The 20,899-nt window shown below is 49.4% G+C and overlaps 1 protein-coding gene across 1 annotated transcript; it reads right to left on the reverse strand.

The window, feature by feature from the left end:
• Window positions 1–9,198: 9,198 nt before the first annotated feature.
• Window positions 9,199–20,256, reverse strand: LOC108091563 (gamma-aminobutyric acid type B receptor subunit 2). The gene is made up of 11 exons (XM_017190836.2): window positions 20,156–20,256; window positions 16,837–18,013; window positions 15,960–16,103; window positions 15,285–15,560; window positions 14,550–14,801; window positions 13,640–13,987; window positions 13,259–13,560; window positions 12,829–12,967; window positions 11,472–11,747; window positions 10,676–10,994; window positions 9,199–10,541 (listed from the first exon to the last, which is right to left on the reverse strand). The coding sequence occupies exons 2-11, from the start codon at window positions 17,452–17,454 to the stop codon at window positions 9,289–9,291; spliced, it is 3,927 nt and encodes a 1,308-aa protein (XP_017046325.1). The 5' UTR covers window positions 17,455–18,013; window positions 20,156–20,256; the 3' UTR covers window positions 9,199–9,288.
• Between the last annotated feature and the right edge of the window lie 643 nt (window positions 20,257–20,899).

Consider the following 20,899-nt stretch of genomic DNA (forward strand, 5'->3'; position numbering starts at 1 on the left):
ACAGGCGTCTGGGATTGGAAAATGAAGACTTGATGCCTCGGTGGCAGCAGCCGTCTTTCAATTATTTTCGCCTATTTGTCCTCAGTTCGATTTTGTGTGTTCGCGGAGTTAAAGCGGTGAAATTGCAGCTGAAATCCGTTTAAAGATATCTGAGGGCGTGTGCTGATGTAAAAGTTTGATTTTAATTGAATTTCTCATTTTCGGCGGGCCTATTCAGGGGCTTTCGAAGCGGGTCGTGACGTTGGCAAATTCAATTTGGCGCTAAATGAGCTAAATGCGATTAAACTCGGGCAGACTGACTGCGCAGCTCTCCCCACACTCAGTGTGTTGAAGTCGAAGCCTTCTCGCGGGCCAGGATGTCGGTCCACAAGGCCCAAAACACAATTTCCACGGGTCACCAAGGCACAACCGCACTTGCGGCATGTGTAACATATGTCAGATGGCCAGACTTGGCCTGAATCAATACAATTGTTTGGCCCCTTGGCCCTTATTGTCCTTGTCCGAGGGGCGATGTCAACAAGCAGTCACCAAATGAAGAAAACAATAAGCTGGCCGACTTTCCTCCCTTTCGAAGATGCTTTGCCCTATAAACTACTCAGGACAACAAAATATATAAGCTACCGGCTAATATAAAAAGCAATGAATGGCAATATAATTGCTGGGAAGATGTAATTCCTAAGTCTGTGAGAAGTGCGCTCGCAATTATAAATGTAAATGCTTCTAATCACTTTAACCAGGAAAACAGGGGATACACATTGCCAACTTGACTTTGGGCGGCGAAGGGGTAATCGCTTTGCTTACCCTTTCTGGGAAGCCATCTCGGAGGACCTTTGCATTTGCATCTGGCTTGAGAAACGACCGACAACAAGTTGTTGGGCCCGCTCCCTAAATCCTTTTTGTGTCTCCGCCTTGGGCTTTTGCCAATTGGCGCCGGAGGACAATGGGGTATCCAAACTGAGGGGGAGGACCGGCAGAGAGCCAACAAGCCAGAGAGTTAATAAAAAGTTGTCGTCGAGCAAGTTTTTCTGGTCAAATCTTCCCCGGAATTCGCTCCCTCGCCTTCGTTGTTTTATGGGGCTTCGGATTCAGCGGCTGCAGTGTCAGCATTTCTGTCGCTCGAGCTGTTTGTTGGTTCTCCACTTTCCATTTTCCACTTTCCACTTTCCACTTCGGATTGGTGGCTTTATAGGGGTGCTACTTGGCCTGTCGAGCGGCACTGCGCTTCTGTTTTCCGTTTTTCTGTTTTCCCGTTTTTATTTGCATACAATTTGCCAGTTTATGGCCGTCAAGAGCTGGCTCTGGTTTTTCAACCCCCCTCGCCCCGCTTGGCCCTTCGTCGGCAAATATATGTTATTTGTATTTATTGATTTCCAAGTGAAAACATTATTGAGGTTGGCCTCGGCTCGGTCATGAAAATTGTTGCGTACCCAAAGCAAATTTGCCGTTGTTGCAGCCCTCTCGTTGAAAATGTCGAACAACAAAAGGACTTCATTATTATTGGCTTCACTGCGTGTCTGTGTGCGTCTGTGTGTGACTGCCAGGATGCCTGGCCCATCGTGAGCTGGCAACTGATTAAATTGAATTTCATATGCAAAAGGTGAAACTCAATCAAGAAAACATAAAGGCGCCGCACACACAAAACAAAATCTGCGCACTCAAATAATTTGCAATGGACGGTTGGTGAAGCAAACGCTGTTTTAAAATAAAGGTAAAGAAAATTATTGCCAGGCAAGCGAACCTTTAAAAATTAGCACTTTAATTATCAATTGATGGATGAAATACATTCTTTTTTTGTACGTTCTTCTTATGATCTTGGAGATGGCTGTAAGACTGCCCACTTTTTTCTTTGTGTGCAGGTATTAGTGGCCGGATCTATCTGGATGTGTGTGTATGTGCGAGTGTTTGGATTAACCAAAGCCAAGGCAAGGCTTTGCGGCTTTGTTGTGAGGCAGTGATGTGCTCCACCTTTCGAACTTTCGCACCACCCACCGCCCGCCTTTCACCTTTGTTACCTTTGAGGTTGAAATTAATTCCAAAATGGAAATTAAAAGCCACTCGGCCAGAGGAAAAAGAAAATGCCGATAGTCCGGGAAACCTCAGTGACTCGCACTCGCTTCAACAGAGAGTTGCAACTTTGAGGGCCATTCTAGGGATTCCACATGCCCCCTTCCCCACCCTTCAGCCCCATTGAATCGAGGGGTACTTAAAAGTAAAAGCTCTGTTCGCTGGCCCGTTGGTGTTGGCTTTATGCTCATAGCTCGCATAGGTGATAATTTCATTTGCCCAAATCAAAACTTGAGACTGCTACACACATTCGCAACAGCCAACCTGAGCGCCGCATACAGGGCTAATAAAATTTTAATGAAATTACGAGTGCCCCCTCAACCTGCCTCTTCCGCCCTTCGACCCTTCTTGTAATAATCACGACCGAAAATTTTATGGCGTCTACGTGGCAAAACACTGAGCCACCGAACGGCGGAACCGCCGAAAAGGGGAATCAAGTGGAGCATAAAAGGAGCTATTAGCCGGCATATTTTTCCCCATTTCCCGCTCCAAATCGTTCCCCGCAATCCCTTCCCCGCTCATCGCCGACTCTCGGCGTGGAAGGCACGCACATTGCGCCAGTACACTGCTAGAAAAATATGTGAAATCATGCAGATTGAACTTGTGCTCAGAATAAAGCATAAAGGTCAAGAGAATCACCCACACTTTCATGAAGCAAAAAGTTTCACTGCACTTCGGGTGATTACCTCATCATCCCGATTATTGTTTACCGAAATTGCAGTGTAGAAGTCCTCGTGAGCATGTAAGTGTGTGGGCGTGGCATCGCCGGTGTGTGAGTGAGTGTGCATTAATGATGCATTGCATCTGCCATCCCGCGTGCCAGCTTAAAACGGTTCGCATCGCTTAATTAGAGGTGAACTTGGGGCGGGATCAAAGGGAAGTGCGGGGCACGTGCACTTTAACTGACTTCTTGTCGCGTAATTGCAAAGAAACATAAGTTTTGATTAAAGTTTCGGGCCAACAACGCGAAGTTTACACCCAGAGATGAGGGGATATTTTCGGCTTCATAACTCGTTTAGAGGTTACTATTTCAGTTTTGCTCTGAATTTTAGAAATCGCCTCGTTTCTTATCGTTTTGTCGTTAAAACTTTACCTTTGCTTTATGTCCAACCGTAAAATGAGGATGTCTCTGAAATGTGTCATAAACTACCCATCACAAGCGACTAGAAGGACCATCAACCCCATGTGAAAATCTTTTGGTATTCGATGCAAAAGCTAACCCTTTGTGGACCGCGCTCATCTCTGCCTCGCGCATTACGCATACGCCCCGTGAACGCGGAAAACTTTCCCTGCAGTGACGTCTAATTAAAACTTATTTTCGCAGTTTGCCAAGACAAAGGGATGGCTCCTGGCCTCCCACGGCCCCATTTTGGCGCTGCAGTTGTTGTTGATTATGTTGACGCCAATGGAAATATTTATCAAGTCATCGTGTTGCAGGTGGGAAATATGGCGTGCTGCTGCTGCTGCAGGCAAACAATGCAGATTACGCATACGCCATGTGCTGCATGTGCGGAGCGACGAGGAGCGTGTCAAGTTGCGCTGCCCAAAAAGTTAAATGAGGCGTGGCGAAGCGAAACTTTGGCGCTGATTTTGACACGTTTGGCTTAGCTTTTCACCTGTCCTGTCTCCACTAATTAAAATTTGAGAGCGTGGGCAAATGAAGTGGGCAAGGCGGGTTAAACGAGTTTCGCTTAGTGATCCATAGCAAGGCTCGATTTAAGTTCCGAGCTTCCCTTCCATAAATAGACCAATAGTGGTCCTTCCAACCCAGAAGCCAGAAGCCCCGGGCCAAACATTGCGGTGGCCGGATCCGACTGGGCGACATCTAATGACCGCACGGCTCGTTTGCTTCATTTGCAGAGCAATGGATGCACAACCGCAAATCAAACACAGAAGCTGGGAATCCGGCGGAGGAGGGTCGGCGATTCAGCCACCATGGGAATCGAGAAATTTCCCAGAAAATGTTTTGACAGTTGAACTCTCAGCTTGGTTATTCGATCTGAACTCTTTGGCAGCTCGGATTTGTGCTTTTTCCTCGGATGGCAGGTCAGTTCTGTTCCGCTTTCAATAGAAATGCAAATCAGATTCCGGTCCATTTCGAAGTTCCCAGACATTTACAAGGTAATCTGGCCATTACGAGTGTGGTGACAATTGGAGGAGCAATGTTTAACTATTTTTTGGATTAGTCAGGACTTGATGGGCGTTACTAACGTTTCCTACACGTTTCCTAAATAGGTCGAGTGATGGAAGAAAATCGGACTGCTATGCATTAAGAGTTCCCTGTAGAATATTCACACTTTAGGTATTTCACTAGACTGTTTGGCAACTTCTACGCTAGAGGTTCAAATAGCTGATTACGAGTAGTTTCGAGCATGGGAAAAATCTGATAAATACTAAATCCAGTTTGCTGCACATAGACGTGATTTCCAATCATAATGAGGATGAGCAGATTGGACAGCAAATATTGCCAGATCTGAAGGGTTTGCGAATGCTTAAGCGAATCCTTGAGTTTTCTCTTATTTTGTGGTTCATTACGTTCCGGAGCGCAAAATCAACGCTGTCTCGCTTCTCGGCATCATCGTCCCCGAAGTTTGCATTTGGCTCGAACATACTCGATAAACTCGAGCGTAGACACGTACGCCAGTTGCTCCTTCCGCAGGACACCCTTTCTCCCAGATTTCTCCTGGCTTGGCTGGCTGCTCCATCAACAGTTTGTGGCAGCTTGTTGAAATTAATCATTTGTCTGCCAAGGCGAAACCAGCGCCTCGCTCTTTATCTTTGTTTTTGGGAGTATTTCGGTTGTATGCTAGATTTGGCAAGCGCCTAATAATCTCAGAACTCAGAATAGAATATAAATGGAATACGTTTAATGATAATACTTGTTTTCACAGTGGAAAATAAAATAAAATTTGGTGTGAGAGATACTTATTAATTGGTGACCCAGTGAGATGATTTATCACAAATCGTAAGTCTGCATTGAGGCGGACTAAATACCTTGAACCAAGTAAATTGAAAGGACATTGCTAAGGTATTTGAATCTTGGGTTCCTGAGTTCAGACTCACAGTTTCCTCCATTTTGGACCCCATCTTCCGCTGCCAACCATAGCAATCAGTTGGCAGCCCCGACCTTCTCCCTCCCATCTGTCGCCATGTTGCTACTTCCGTTTCCGCTTCTAGTTGGCTGGCGTGTGCGTATGTGTGCAGTGTGTCAACAACATTATGTTATTTCTTGGGCAGACGTGCGCGTGTGTGAGAGCTGCCATTCCACTCGCGTAATTTCCCATGGTAGCCGAGCAAGTGAGTGCAACCTCCTCCTCCTGGCAGCTGTATCCTGTCTTTTCCAGTTGTCGCGACAATAACTGCTGCGAAGACTTCCCTGCATTTGTTTACAGCTCGCTCATAATAAATTGCAATCATGCCTTGAATGGCAACAGCTCAACCACGCGCCATCTCGCTGACTCTGATTGTATCTGGCGGAATTTGCATGGGAACTGCTCTGGCTCCTCCTCACTTCTCCACCTTCCCAGCGCCACTGGAAAGTGTTCAATCAGCCACTCACTGGGCTAGAAATCCGTTTTCCGCTACTAGTTTCCCATTTCCCGCTTACCCGTTGTCGTTCGCGGTGATTCCCTCGCCGCGATTCCCTGGAGATAACCAATTAGAGCGCTTGTGGCCTGCCACCTTTCAATCCAACTCCACTGCAAATAAAAGCGATCGCAAAGTTTAATAACAAAATCAAATCCCTCTTTTTATCCCGAAGTACGGATTGTAGGTTATCCCATGTAAGAGTATTCCTTATTATAATTTGTTACTAAAGTTTAGAGGAATACTTACTTAAAGCTTCACCTGCAGTGCATGTGTCACAATTAAAAGTGCGAGTTGTCATCAGTGCGGAAAATCATTTACGTTGATGTTTTTATGCCTGATTGAGCAGAAGGGGGATGGTGGGATGGGGGGATGAACCCAGAAGACATCTCAACCGTGTGCGAGCATATTTTGTCATTTTCATCGCTGACAGCAGCCACGTAGCAAAGGGAAAAGTTGGGAGCGGGGCAGAGAAGGGAAAACTTTTTGGCCAACATTTCGGCATCGCTTGGCTTTGGCTTTCCCCGAAATCGCTTTTCCTCGCCTTTCCCATCTCGGTGCCGCTGGCTTGTTATGTGCTGCTGTTTCAGTTCACTCGCTTCTTTGAATTACAGGCAGAGCGAGGCAGGCAAATTTATTGGCAAATTGGGAGCACAGTGGTTTCCTTTCATTTCTCCTCCTTTTTTCTCCCTCAGAGGGGAGTGTGTGTGTTCCCTCGCACTTGAGTGTATTTTTTACAGCTTGCTTTTTGTTTATGTTGTTTTTATTGATTGAAAATAACTTAGTGCCGTTTTATGTACCACCTCCCGAAGGGGGACGGGGGAATAAACTCGAGCGCTTTATGCCAAAGGTAAATAAAGTGCAAGACTTTCGGGGAATTGGTGAGCTCCCCACCTCGTGGGAATCCTTGCAGACCCGCGGGCATTGTTGGCAGCCAAACGAACGCGTTCCCTTTCGGTGATAATCCTGAATAATTAGCGGGAATTGGCGCGTGGCTCCGCAGAGACTCCGTCGCATCAGGAGAGATCTGCTCACTTAATGCAGTTTGGCATATGCGCAAATTGCCTTTGGAGCGGGTGCTAATTAAGTGGGCTTTGCGCCCGGGGGCTCAACACTAATGAACCGACCGCAGGACCAGATTGCCAGGGCAATCCCGCCCAACCGAGGGAGCCACCGAACAGAACAATGTGTGCCCTTTTCGGCGCGTGGGATCAACCTGTTGACCCCGCTGCCCATTTGTCAGTGCCTCAGAAAAACATTGCCAGTGGCGGAGGCCACTGGGCGTTTGAGGGGCGAACTACCATATACCAACTGTAGTAGTGACATGTGAAAAATAGTGCATTAAAACCGTAAAAAATAGGTTAACCACTTCCCCGAAGAACACTGGTTTTTCATTTAATCAATCACAAACAAACACCCCGGGAAATTCATCCTTATATCGCCACTGACCATGTCCCCATTTTTATTCATTTCACTCGGTCGTCCTCCTTTTTTTCGAGAGCCGTCTCCGACACCGACTTGACCATATTAATTAGCTTGATTAAAATTAATATTTGCGCAACTTTTGCGACGCCACAAAATGTTGTCGTCGGGCTGAGAAAGAATGGAGCGAATGGCAGCAGCTGCGGCAAATATGTGCAATAAATAAACATTTCGCCGCTGTGACAGGCCTTCGGGCAAAAGGTACTCCAACTGTAATAAAGCAAATATAAAGGCAGCCAGCTCCGTTTTATTGAGCGGAAGCGGAGCACGACCTCCGACCCCATCCCTGCAAAGCCTGACCCCTGACCTCCGACCCCCGACCGCCGACCGCCGACTGAGAGCCAAGTGGCAACAAAGTGCGCGGGGATAAATCCTGGTGCGTCAGCGTGGAATGATGTGGAGCGGGGAAGTCACTGAATGGAGCCATGAAAAATGTTGGCGTATTCATTCCACCCGACTACGAGTGTCACCATCACATCTATTTTCGTGCAGAGAGAACAAATTCACTTACAATATACGTAAGAAAGGAGATGGTGCATAGTTAAAGCACCATAAGTTCCACTCTCGTGTGACATCTCTTACTCTCTAAGTCATAATCAGCTTAAGCAATCCCTGGCTAATATGAGTTTCATGCAACATTTTATTTATTGAAAATATTATTAAAGTATCTGGCTACTAGCAGTTTCTCCAAGTGCCTCGTTGTCGTCGCTGTTTATTTGGCCGATTCCGTTTCATGTGCTTTTTGCTTTACGAGCATAAAGATAAATTCACACGCCACCAAACCCACGAGGATTTGCGGAGGAGAAAGTGCAGGAGCTCAGGTTAGGTCGACCGCCCGCCGTTTTCGGTCATCCGAATTATTTATTTATTTATGGCAACAAATTGCAGCGTCAACTTAATCACCGAACTCTATTAGTTTCGGTGGCCATTGTGCAGGATCCGCCGGGCGAGCTGGCAAACAGGCCAATGGGCCAAGTCATTTCACGGCTTCGTACAAAGTCATTTCTCTTGGCCCGCCCGACATTTGTATCTGTATCCGAGTCCGAATCTGCAGCGGTTTCGGCTCCCCCGAGGCGGCACTCAATAAAACAAGTTTAATTAATTAATCATTATTCTGGCTTGGCATTTCTGCTTGGACTTTTCTGTTTATTCAAGTTATCCGAGTGGAGGGGTGGTATGGAGTGGAGCGGGGAGGGGAATCGAATTGGATTACAATGCTAAAACTTACGGCTTAGTCTCGCGCAGCTCTCAAGTGTTTCGGCTTTGGCCTCAACTCCCCTGCACTCCTGCATGATTCATGGTTCGTCTGCGATGATTAATCATGCTGACCGCCTGCTACCCCTACTCTACGCTGGATCTCGGCTGATGCCAAGTCTAAACTTTTAGTACGATACTTAGTATTGCTCACTGGATACACTGTAGATACGCCGCAGACTCGGCCGTCCTGCGGCGGCACAACAACAAGAAATCAAACGCTAACGCGGAGCTACTTACTCTAATAGGACAATCAGGGGGACAGGACTAGGGAGCGGGTTGATCACAACAGGGGGACTTGGAACTGACTGAAAAGCTCACCTACTTAACCTAGAAGCGGGGTGCTCCGGGCTCAGGGCCAAAACACATTGCGGAGGAGCTTCTACACAGAGAGATGAGATCAGGCCTACAACTTTGTTCGAAAGACCTACACTTTATCCTAACAATTCCTAAGAGATTTTGAGAAAATTAAAACAGCGTTCCATATTGTGAGTGGAATGCTTTATAAATAATATAATATAACATATCATCTTTTGGCATCCCGAGTTTGAAATTTATCTAGTGATGAGAGTTTTTAAATTTACAGATTTTAATTTCCATAAATGTTGCTACTCTTAAGCTACCGTTTTCTCTGTGTAGCTGATTCTACCGAGCTCAAGGGGGTACTAACTATGGGTAGCTAACGGAGGAGGGCTCCTATCGTGACTTATCTAGCATTTACCCTAATGCGTTTGATTGCTTTAAGCTGATGATTGGTCAGTTGCACACGCGCTTTTCCGGGGGGCAGATTCCGAGGGCGTGTCGTTAAATAATTGCTTGGTGTTTCCCTTCTAATTGACGAGGACTTGGACTTGGACGTGGACACTGGACAGTGGTCAGTGGAAAGTGGACAGGGCGGGTAATCTAATCCAGGCCGTTCGAAGGAGCCTCGGTTTTGTTGGGCGCCGGCTGCTCCTCCTCCTGGGAGTCGCCGAGCGAGAGTCTCGACTTGGCCGCCGTCTCCATGGACTTCCAGGTGCCGCCGCTGGTGGCGTGCTGCAGGGAGATGCGGGGAATGGACTTGCAGCTTCCCAGGACGGAGCTGCTGTCCCCGGGGCGGTCCTCTGACTCCGCCAGAGCACTCAGGCTGCACGTGGGCGGCAGGATGCGGTGGGGGAAGCGCGGGGAGCCGCGCACCCTCTCCCGCAAGCTGGGCGCGGGTTGCACCACCGAGGGCCGCCGGTTGCTGGGCAGCTGGAAGTTCACCTTGGTCTCCAGCAGCTTCACGTACTTCCCGCCCTGCTGGGGATCCGGCTGCCCGGCCCCCGAAATCGTGGGGATGGGCAGGAAGTTGGGGTCCTTGGCCAGGTGGTCCAGGTGGGTGCCGCTCTTGGTGAGGGAGCCCCGGTGGATCGGCTTCAGGTGGTGGCCGTTCGGGTGGGGCGAGGCCTCCACCTGCGCGGAGTCCTGGCTCGGGCTGTTGTAGATGGCGTTGCAGGAGGCGGTCTGCGAGGAGGGAATCAGCCGGGTGAACAGGCCCATGTGCGACTTGAAGGCCGCCTTCAGCCCCTTCTGGTCGGCCAGGCTGGCGGTGGAGCCCTTGTTGCTCGAGGTGGTGCGCGAGAAGATGCCCCGCAGGCGGTTCATCAGGCCCGTCTTGTTCTCCGTGGCCTGTTGGTGGGCCAGCCGCAGGTTGATGAGGTCCTGCGCCGGCAGGCAGGCCTCCTCCAGCTGCGGCTGCGAGGCGAAGGTCACCGAGCGGCGCATGGGGATCTGCATGTACTCCGCCGAGGGCCAGCTGGCCCGCGGGATCACCGGCGGCAGCACGGAGAGCAGCAGGTTCGGCAGGATCCCCGAGATGCTCGGTGTCCTCGCCTTGCTGGCGGCCGGGGTCTGCGAGATGCCGCTGGTCACCGTCAGCTCCGGCTTGAGGTGACCCCCTCCGGCCAGCAGGGAGGTGGAGGAGGAGGTCGTCGTAGAGGTGTTGTTCAGCCCCGCCTCCAGCAGGCGCTCCAGCTTGCGGATCTCGGCGTCCAGGGCCTGGATCTCCTTCTTGTACACCCGGTTCTGGACCTCCACGCGGTACTGCAGCTCCCGGCGGTCGTCCACCACGAACCGGCGGGTGTTGCACTCCATCTTGAGCCCCATGCTGTGGATCACGGGGTCGATGATGTCGTCTGCGGGCGGAAGTGGTTTCACGGGGGTTATTGTGAGAGAAAAGTGGAAAGGGCTTACGCAATAAAGTTGTGTTTCGAGTTAAAGGTAAAACGAAAGTGTAGTTAATGGTACGGCTAAACTTTCTATCACTCACTTCGCGCCCAGATGTCGTGCAGCTTTGGGATGAAGAGCAGGCACAGCGTGGCCGTGGTGCTGGTCAGGATCAGGGTGGTGATGGTGATGAAGGCCAGGGTGACCCGCTCCGAGATCAGGTTGGCCAGCACCACCACAATGGCGCTGGTGATGACCACGCTGTAGACGGACACTCCGATGTACTGGGAGTCGTTCAGGGCGGGGATCTTCACGTGGCGCGTCTCCCAGGCCATGTACACCCCCACCACGAGGAGCAGGCCCTTGTAGGCGTACAGCACACTCAACCAAGTCTGCGTGTGCTGCGAGCGACACACCTCCACCTGACGGAGATAATTAAACCCAAATATGTACATTCCGCATACGATATCTGAAAAACTGCTTAGCTTTGTTAGCCAACAAAACTATTTGTTAACATGATTTGGTTATTTGCAGAACGGTTCCTATTTATGTTTGGCTTTTTGTAGCAAATAGAGCGTTCGCATTCAAATCAGATGTACTTAAATAAATAATAGCGTTGCAAATAATCTTTTGAATTTTTAAATCGAATCGCCGACGTTTATGATTTTACAAATAAAATTTCGCTGTGCAGTTCAATTAAGCGCCAATTTAAATGCACACAATATTTCCGTGATACTAAATTTAGATAAACTTTTATTATGTTATCAATTGCATTCTGTATATTCTGTATGTATTCTTGTATATTCGAGTATGCGGGTATAAATATTTAAAAAGGAGGGGCTGAATCCCTCATAAAAAACCCATAGGATAAACCTAGTGGAGTGCTTCAATATATTCACCTGCGGTTGGTAGACGACACTCCTGTCGATGGCGCTGATCTCGAGCGTGAGGTTGTGCAGGTGGCGCTCCATGGGATCGGTGACCACCCAGAGGGTTACGAGCAGGGCGTCCACCAGGAGCAGGGCGCCGACGAGCAGGATCAGCTGGATGTCCTGCAGCATCTTGTCCTTGAAAACGCTCCCAGTGCGCGTGAAGATCCTGTGGACTCTGTAGGTCTTGGCGAACATCGATCCGAAGGCAAGTGAAAACCCGGCGGAGAGCAGGTAAACGCGTGCCTGAAGAACAGGATGAGCGAAAGGGGAGGGGGTTAGAGGGGGTAACACTGTAGCAACGCACTAAGTGTCATGTCAGGCAGACCCAAGGAAAACAGGGCCGGCGGCAACAATGGGGAAAACAAGTCATCAATGGACCACAATCCTCGGAGTGGCGGAGACTTTGTTGTGCGTTTCAAATTTATGCAAATAAAGGAATATCACAAAAGTTGTAAATTTCTGTGTCATGTGTTTGCATTTTCAGGACCCCATCCTCAGTTTTCCCTCCATCAACGCCTGCGGCGCTCTGAAAGTACAGTCGAACCTCCCTCACTGTAATTTTATCTGGAAATTCAAGCACACTTGTAGATGGTTTTGCGTAAGTGTTTAATTCTGGTAAGAAATAATCGGTTTTGTACCCAAGTAAATGCTACTGTTACCCCATATCGTATTTATTCGCTAACCGTTTTCAGTTTGAGTTATGGATGTTCGACTGTGGCTTAACACCAGGGACTCCGCAATAACCAAAACAAACAGGGAACTGCAGAGCGGAACAGCAGGAGAAATGGTTACAGAAACAGGAAACAACAGCGACCAGCAAATTTCCCAGGAGTGGCGTTGGGGGTCCTTGTTAACGGAGGGGAAAGCCGAAAGGCAAGGGGAAGGGGACGGGGAAGGGGCGGCAGATCAGGATGAAAAGCTCGTCAAACTTGACTTGGCTTCAAGCAGCAGACTTGCAGCCAAATCCGTCGGCTATTTATAGCCTGTAGGGGTAAAAAATCACACTTTTAAAAATCGATTTCAATATGTGTCACTTAACCACTCTCATCTGAGTTAACAAAAATATAACGATAGATTAACTTGCTGGATGTTTGAGTCAATCCTAAGAGTATAGTTAGGTTGCAGAACATCTTGTTTTTCCCAGTGCACGAATAAAGCAAACACACGAACGCGGCTCGAAAGTTAGCAGCCTGAAACTGAAAGTCATATTTGATGTGGACCCCACATGCATGCTTACACACAAGAAGCCCGTCAAAGTCAAACAAAAACGGCTGGAGGAGGAGGAAGCGGACGGGGACTCCCGAGCAGCAGGATAACAACTCACCGTGCAGACCGTGGCGAAGGAGTCCTCCGCCGAGGGCAGCGTCGAGTGGTCCAGGCCCAGAAGGATGACGGTGGCGTACACGAGGATGCAGCCCACTGCGGTGATGTTGCTCAGCTTGGGGCTGGAAAGTTTAATTGCCCTGTGGAGTGAGATAGGAGGCGGTCAGGTTATGAGTCGAGGAGCCTTCGTCCTATCGCGGAAAGTGCAGAGTAAGCAACGGGTGCGAGACGTATACCCGTATGCCACTTTAACAACCGAAGAAACCCAATCAATTTGCTCAATCAAGAGTTGGCGGAGTATATTATAAAGTACCGAATTAACAGGGAGTTGAATTAAGGGAATCGGATTCAAAAGTGGGTTGAACGGAACGGAAAAAAGTATGCAAAAATACTCGGGCTACCCAGGGGATGTGATTAATGTTCCGCCTTACTTGAGCTTGCGGAAGTGCAGGTTGAAGGCCAGGAAGGCGATGGCCAGCGCGATTCCCACGCTCGACAGCGTGGCGATGGTGTAGAAGGCCAGCGGGGCGATGGTGGCCACCCGCAGCTTGAACACCCGCTTGGCGATGGGCACCTGGCCGCTGTGCCACTTCACCGGACGACAGCGGGGACACCGGAAGTCGAGGGCATCCGTGGCCGGATAGTAGAGGGCCACGGGTTCCAGCATGCCGCGCTGGATTTGGTAGAAGGCGGTGGTGCCGACGCGGTCCGGTCCGCTGAAGGAGACGGGTCCCTAAATAAATGGTACATATAATGCTAGTTCTACTGAAGTAGTTTTCCTCTTAATGCGATCCCCCACTAGATGCACTCACCGAGACTCCCAGGAAGTGCAGCTTGCCAAGCTGCTGCAGGAACTCCCAGGCCATGTCGCTGCGGGTGTAGTCGAACCCGTCCAGCTTCGACTGCTCCTCGTTGCGCCGCCAGTGCTCCTCGGCGGCTCTCAGGGCCAGGGCGATGGCCCAGACGGCATCGTAGGTCTGCGGGGCGTACTGCGAGATGGCCTCCGGGAAGAGGTGGCCCCCAGAGGTGCTCCTCCTCCTCCGGCGGCGCGAGTCCGCTTGCGGTGCGGTGATGCTGATCCTGGACCCAGAGCCAAGTCCTTCCTGGCCGTGGAACTGCGCGGCCTGTTTGCGCAGCTGCGAGTTGAACATGTGATTGTTCTGCGAAGTGGAAAGGCGATTAAACAGACCACGAGTGCCGCAGGATGCCGCCAGTAATAAGATTCCCCACGCCAAGCCCCCCGCCGCCGTTTCATGACCAGCACTAAAAGAGCCATAAAAGCGCGTCTGCGAATGCGAATGCGAAAGCGATGACAGGCAGGACTAAGGCTTCCCACTTAGCAATCACCATCACCATTGCCATCGCAATCGCAATCGCTAGAGCCATCGCAAACGCAATCGCAGCCTCGGGATTGTCTAATCAAATAAATCATTTCGTTTTGGACGCGCGTAAGCGGACGGACAAAGGAATAAGGAGCAGGACGACCAGAAGGACACGCTGGTTGCCTGTTGAAAAACAGACACTCGAAGAAACCGAATTGATTTTACAAAATGTAATACTTGATCGGGAGACATCTAAATTGATTTGCCAGTCCGTCTTGTTATTTTCTATTGGACTTTTAAAGAGGCCTTTCACAGTTATGATAATTTGTATTAAATTTGAAAACTTTGAATAGGAATCCTGAACGTTTTCCCCCAGTGAAGTGGTGTCCTTTGAACTCACCAGTCCGCTGTAGCTGACGTTGTTCCCGACGATGCTATTGTGCGTGGAGACCACGATGAGGTTCTCGACGGCCAGCTGCAGCTCGTGGTTGGAGCAGGCGGTTCGCTGGTCCGGCCACCAGGGGGCGCCCATGCTCTCGTGCAGGATCCAGGCGTAGTCCGCCCCGAACATCCGCAGCCTGTAGGCCTCGCACAGGATCTGGGGGGCCAGCTCCTGCGAGAAGCTGCCGATGATGATGCGCGTGTCCGTCTCCTGTGGCGATATGAACACAACGAACGGAATGGAGCGGCGGCCGCCCATTTGTCATTTGTCATCCTTCGATTAGCCGTCGCCCCCGCCCCCGCCCACACTCAACAAAAAAATGGGTAACAATCATGCTCTGGGCGATATGGTCTACTAATGATAAAGCATTCATCTGGGGGAATAAACTTTAAGTTGAACTAAGGAAACGGAATAAGAAGAAATTTAGGTACATAAACAAGAGGAAGTATATTGGAGTTTTAAAATAAATACTCAAAATAAAAAAAAATCAATATGCATGCGTATAAAAATAAACCTTTGTACTTGAAGGCCTTAAGAAATTTAATATATTTAAGTTGTTCATTATTTTCCTTTTATACTGTTTTGATTACACGAACAATTTTGTGGAATTCATAACGTGCAATAAAGTCGTGCAACAGCTTGTGGATATTGGCAACGGTGCACTTGGCCATTCAGGCCACTCATGCCACTCACCCTGAGGAGCAGCAGCTGCTCCTTGAAGTCGGTGGCCGCGAAGGTGATGGTGGCGGCGCAGGAGATGTTGGCCGCCTCCAGCTCCGTGACCAGGTTGTTCACCGCCAGCGAGTGGACCTCCTCGTTCTGCGAGAAGGTGGTCACCGTGCCCCAGCCGAACTTCCGGATGAAGGCGATGCGCGCCGGGTTGTGCGAGGAATCCGGGGCCACGGTCCGGTAGAAGTAGGGGAACTCCCGCCTGTCGCTCAGCGCGGGTGAGGTGGACCCGAAGGAGACCTTGTATCGAAGGGAATTGCTAGACTATTTGGGGATTGCTTAAAATGCAGGACGTGCTCCCAGGAATCCAGCCGACTCATGTGTCCTCGAGCTCCCCGCTTCCCTGCTTCCCCGCTCATTTAGCATTTAGTCTCCCAGAACCGAAACGAAACTTCAAAGACCGAATGCAAATGCCGAGTTCTAAGTGAATTTGTGGACCTCATAATTTGTGGGCCGTGGAAATGTTTATGGCCCGGAGGATTATGGGGTGCCGGCATCGGCTGGATTCCCGGCATTTATGCTAATCGAGCTACGCACGTGAGTTGATTAGATTTTTGAGAAATTGCCCGATTAAGCCAGACGCCCGGAACCGCCGAATGGGGTGTACGCGGGTATTTGCATTTTAATCAACCAGCTCACCTGCACGATGTTCCAGTAGGGCACCACCTTGGCCAGGCTCTCGGTGACCTCCGAGCACGCCGATCCGAGGAGCATCACCATCCGCGTGGAGGGCTGAGTGTAGATGGCGTGGAAGAAGCGATCCACGCCCACCCCGGGATCGCACTGATTGTGGGAGAAGCGGAAAACGCCATCAAATGGTGGGGAAAAGGGCACCTCAGGGAGGGTGGGGAGGAGGGGAAGGGGCTAAATAACAGGGGCAGAGGCCGTTGTGCACCGACTCGTTTCGCTGCCATAAAAAAGCGGCAAGATGGCGCCATAAACATTTTTAAAATGTCGACTTTGATAGAGGCACGGGCGGAGATGCGACTCCAGATATGACTGTCTGTTTTGGTAGACGTGCATATGCATACACTTAAAACAAAGCCTTTTCAATATTTATTACTAGCATTAAAAATTAATTAATCTTTCGAATCGCTTTGTTCCAGAACGTGAATTCAATATTGATTAAGTGCAAAGGCAATGTGAATTGAATTACTACTTATTTTAGTTTATAGCTGCTTTCTACTCTCAAATTTGAATAACAGATTTCGTTCGGCAAGTGTCGCTGCTCTTGTACATTTGCGTGCCCCATCAAAAGCGGCAACGACTCATCGCAATAAAAACGCTCGAGACGGAACGTTGATGACATATTTGCCGGGACTTTTAGGACCTCAACCGCAGCTGCTCACCGCCCGATTCTCCGTTCTCCATTCTCTGTTCTTTTGCAGCAGATTTTCTTATTAAGATTTAATGTGCACGCGCTACTAAATGAAAATTCAATTTGGTAATGGAACCGCCGCCTAGAATGGGTGACCCCCGCCGAATCCCGAATTCCGAATCCCTGCTTCCCACTCACCTGGGTGTCGTTGGTCACCAGTTCGAGGGTGTATCCGGGGAGGAGCCGCTTGCGGTTGATGTGCTCCACGGCCATGGTGGCCGCCCCCAGCTCGCTGAGTCCGTCCGGGCGAGGACCCCTCGCCGTGGAGAGCTCGAAGAGGCCGAGCAGCACGATCTTGCCGTGGTTGCGCTGCACCTCGGCCGGGGACATGCGGCGCTCGCTCTCGAACACCTGGTTGACCTTCAGGTAGCGCTGCCTGGGCGGCGGCGGGAGGAGCGGGTGGGGGTGGGCGTGGGAGGCGTTGGTGCTGCCGGGCAGGTTGCTGTGCGAGTTGAGGCGCTGCTGGCGGCGCTTGACTTTCGTCCGCTTGTACTTCCAGTCGGAGCGGGCGGGCAGCCCCTCCGCGAGGGTGGACTCCCCAGGTGGCAAAGGGGAGGTGGAGGTGGAGGTGGAGGTGGTGCTAATGGAGCCGGCACCCGGGCTAATTGCCTCGTAGCCGAGGGCCTGCAGCTCGGCGGACGATTCCATGCCCGCCGCCGCCGCTGTCGTCCAGGCGAGAGCCAGGAACAGCCGGAGACCCACGGCCGACCATTGGCCGTATCCCTCGGTCCTCGGACACGGGTGAATTATGCGCATCCCGTCGGCAGTGGCCAATGGCCCATTAATCACCAAGGCATTTGAATCGGCGGCTATCGGGAGGCTGCTGCAGCAAAAATGGGGCTCACAGGACACACAGGACACGCGGCTCGAGGACGGCGGGAATATATATCGCCTTTTTATGCACTCTGCCGACAGGATACGCTTATCGTTGCTCTTCCTCTTCCTCCGCTCCTGCCTCCTGTATCGGCGTCAATTTTATCGCCCTTTTATTGGCCTCACTTTCGCACGCATTTTGTATCTTCTTGCTCCGCTGCCTGCACACACTCACTCGGAAAAGTATGCGGCCGTTAAAGTATGCGGTGCTGAGGAGGTTCTCGATGGCTCAATTGAAAGGATTGCCCGACTCTGCGGAAAGTACACTACAAGTTGTAGCTGCAAGGAGCTAGTTTTCGTATAATTGTACACAGTTTAAAGATGTTGGATTAAGAAATCATTTGCTTTTTGATATGGTTTCACACACTGAATTTATTATTATAATATTTTATCAACTCACTTATAGTTTAATTTTATATACAGTTCTTTTGCACCATTAAAGCTGCCAATGATATAAAGCACTAAATAATTACTCATTTAATATGAAATGTGTTCGAACAAACATATGTAAGAAATGCCAATTCCTGAAACTGAACCTCTATTGATTTTTCTTCATGTGAAAGGGAATGGTCACGGAGCAACCATATCGAAAATATTTATGGCCCAAAAGGCATTCTTCCGCCAATTTGCCAGTTGAAAAGGATTAACCCAAAGTCTTTCGTGAAATGGACACAAGCCCCCGCACAAACTCCCTTTTCCCAGCTCCCCAGATGTTGTTCTTGCCGCTGTGTGGCAGCCACTTGGCTATTATTTTTTATGCTAATGGCCAAACATTTTGCGCTTTCATTGCGGGCTTTTGGGCTACTTTTTGTCGAGTCTCACGCGCCACAGATTTCGGTGAGCGTTTCTCTCTGTATGCGCGCGTATGCATAATTGTTTCGAGATTACCAACTTGCAGTCTTTCCCCCGCTTCGCGGCTTTCCCGCTTTCCCACTTTTCCGGCGCCCACTCACCCACACCTTCACCCACTCCACGGACGCTTTCTTTCGTGCCTTCTGCCTTATTCTTTCTCTTCTTGTCGCTGTTGGCTTAAAATAACTTTTTGGCCCATTTCGTTGTTTTAGCCCGCTTTGTTTTGTCCACAGAGTTCTCGTTGCGCACAGAGGCGTGCCCGGAAGGGGGTTCCAGCCCCACTTAACCCCCCTCCGAAACTCTTTAACCCCTGAGTGCATGGTATACAGTTAACATTTGCCCCCTGCCCCCTGCCCCCTCCCGCTCTCCTTTGTCTAACCCCTTTGCACTGGGCTACTCGTGCAAATAACAACTCATATTTGTATACGCACTGAGAACAGCAAGGAAAATACATTGTGACTTTAAGGCTTAAGAAAACAATCTGTAAGTTGAAAGAAACTTAAACCTCAGAGCCTAAAAATGGCAAACTGCTCGGGCTGGAAAAAGGACACAAATTAATTCAATTAAAGTTTTCAATAAGAAAAAAATTGTTAGCTAACTTAAACAGAAACTAAACGACCTGAAGTTTAATTTGATATTGAGTTACCAAAAATATTAAGTCTGCCAAAAAAATCTGCCATTGGTTGATAAAAATGAATTTATGAATTTAATCAACATGATTCACAGATTTGCTTTTATAAAATACTGCTCTATAATAGGATTTAATGCGTTATAGTTCATATTGAATTTCAACTGTTCAGTAAAATTGGCACGCGCAAATTGAGTCGCCAAAGTACACATAAACTAGAGTCAATTAAAGCGCTGATGGAAATTCCTGAAATGAGATTATTTCGTGAGAAGCTTTCCATTCAAATCAGACACACGTTGAATGGTCTTTAGTCATGTTTATTCAAAACTACTTTCCCGATTCCCCTCTCGATTTGAGTCCTACCCCTCCGACATTTCTCACAGTGCAGAGCACATTTGAGTACATGAATATTTAGCTGCTGCTCTGCTTTGGTCCTTTCTATTATTCTGCCATATTTCACAATTGTTGCCGTGGTATTTAAACCCACACTTATTTATGGCCATGTATGTGATGTCCCTCGCCTCCCCCATTGTGTCCATTGCCCGCTTTAGTTGTTATTTTCATGCTTGACATAAATTATGCAAAATGCTGGCTGCATTTGTAATTCAGATTCCATATTTCGCCGCTCGTCGTGTGCAAACTGTGAAGCTGCAACTGCTGCGAACTGCTGGCAAAAAATGCAGGAGCGGGGGCGTTGCACACTGAGCACACTGAGTGTGCTGAGCAGCGGCAGTGTGGCAAGTGCACTCTGCCCATTCGGAGACGCCATCCGAGATGCGATGTCAGAATGCCTGATGCGATCTGCGATTTGTTATGCAGCCAATACTCGGCTGCAGGCGGTGGGCGGGGCAAATCGCTCCGGGTATTTCCACAGAGATTACCACTGACAATGCAACCGCTTTTTCGGGTTCACTTAACTGTCTGCTCAATGGGCAGGCACAATAATCTCGGCAGGCGAGCATTGTCTCTGCTCAGCCGAGGAAGTTGCGTTCATAAATATTGCGTATACGACACGGGGCACACACTCTCGCACCGTCACACAAAAATGACAATTTATTGGCATTTCATGCATATCTGAGCGATAATTTAATTTGTTGAATTTACTTTGCAGTTTCGGCAGGCGAATCACGCACGACGACGGGTTCTTAGGTTTTTCGAGATTTTATTTCCCGGGCTTTCCGCCTACGACAAGGTGCAACCAACGAGCTCCGGACCGCAACTGTTGGCAGTTGTCGACGTTCGTGGGCTTTTGTCTGACGAGACGCGGATTGAAACGGCATCCTCCGAGGAAGCTGGGGATTCAATTTCCATCGCCAGGCTTCAACCGGCTCCGCTCTCTTCTCCGATTTAAAGTGCGCCTGCGTCGGGAAAGCGCGCCAAAATTTCATTCATGAAAAACTTAATCGGGTTGGGGGCGCACAAGCAACAAGCTGTGGCAATTGAAAACTGTGCAGGAAAGTTTAACTTTAAATTATGCAAATTAATGCCCAACATGAAACTAAATAATTTGCAACTGCTTTAATGAAAAATTCATTTAGCACGCTGCCAAATAATTGCGAGCAGGAAGGACAGCTGTCGATTCGCGTTGCTTTCGCTGGTAAATTACAGAAGGCAGAACAATGGCGGACTGGCAGGGAGGACACGCTTAATTATGGCTGCATTGAGTTGTTCAGTTCGCCTGGAATTGAAATGCCGCCTTGCATTCGCTAAACATTTCCGCAGCAGCTTTTTCCCAGTCCAACTTGGCTTGCATAATATGGCTGAGTTCGCTGTGAACTCGCCTGCCTTTCTCCAAATGGCCTTTTGCTCGGTTCGGTTTCGTTTTCGCTTCCCTTATCGAGCTGCCAT

Source organism: Drosophila ficusphila, unplaced genomic scaffold (genome assembly GCF_018152265.1).
Source record: "Drosophila ficusphila isolate 14025-0441.05 unplaced genomic scaffold, ASM1815226v1 contig_412, whole genome shotgun sequence".
In the NCBI taxonomy this organism is placed as follows: domain Eukaryota; kingdom Metazoa; phylum Arthropoda; class Insecta; order Diptera; family Drosophilidae; genus Drosophila; species Drosophila ficusphila.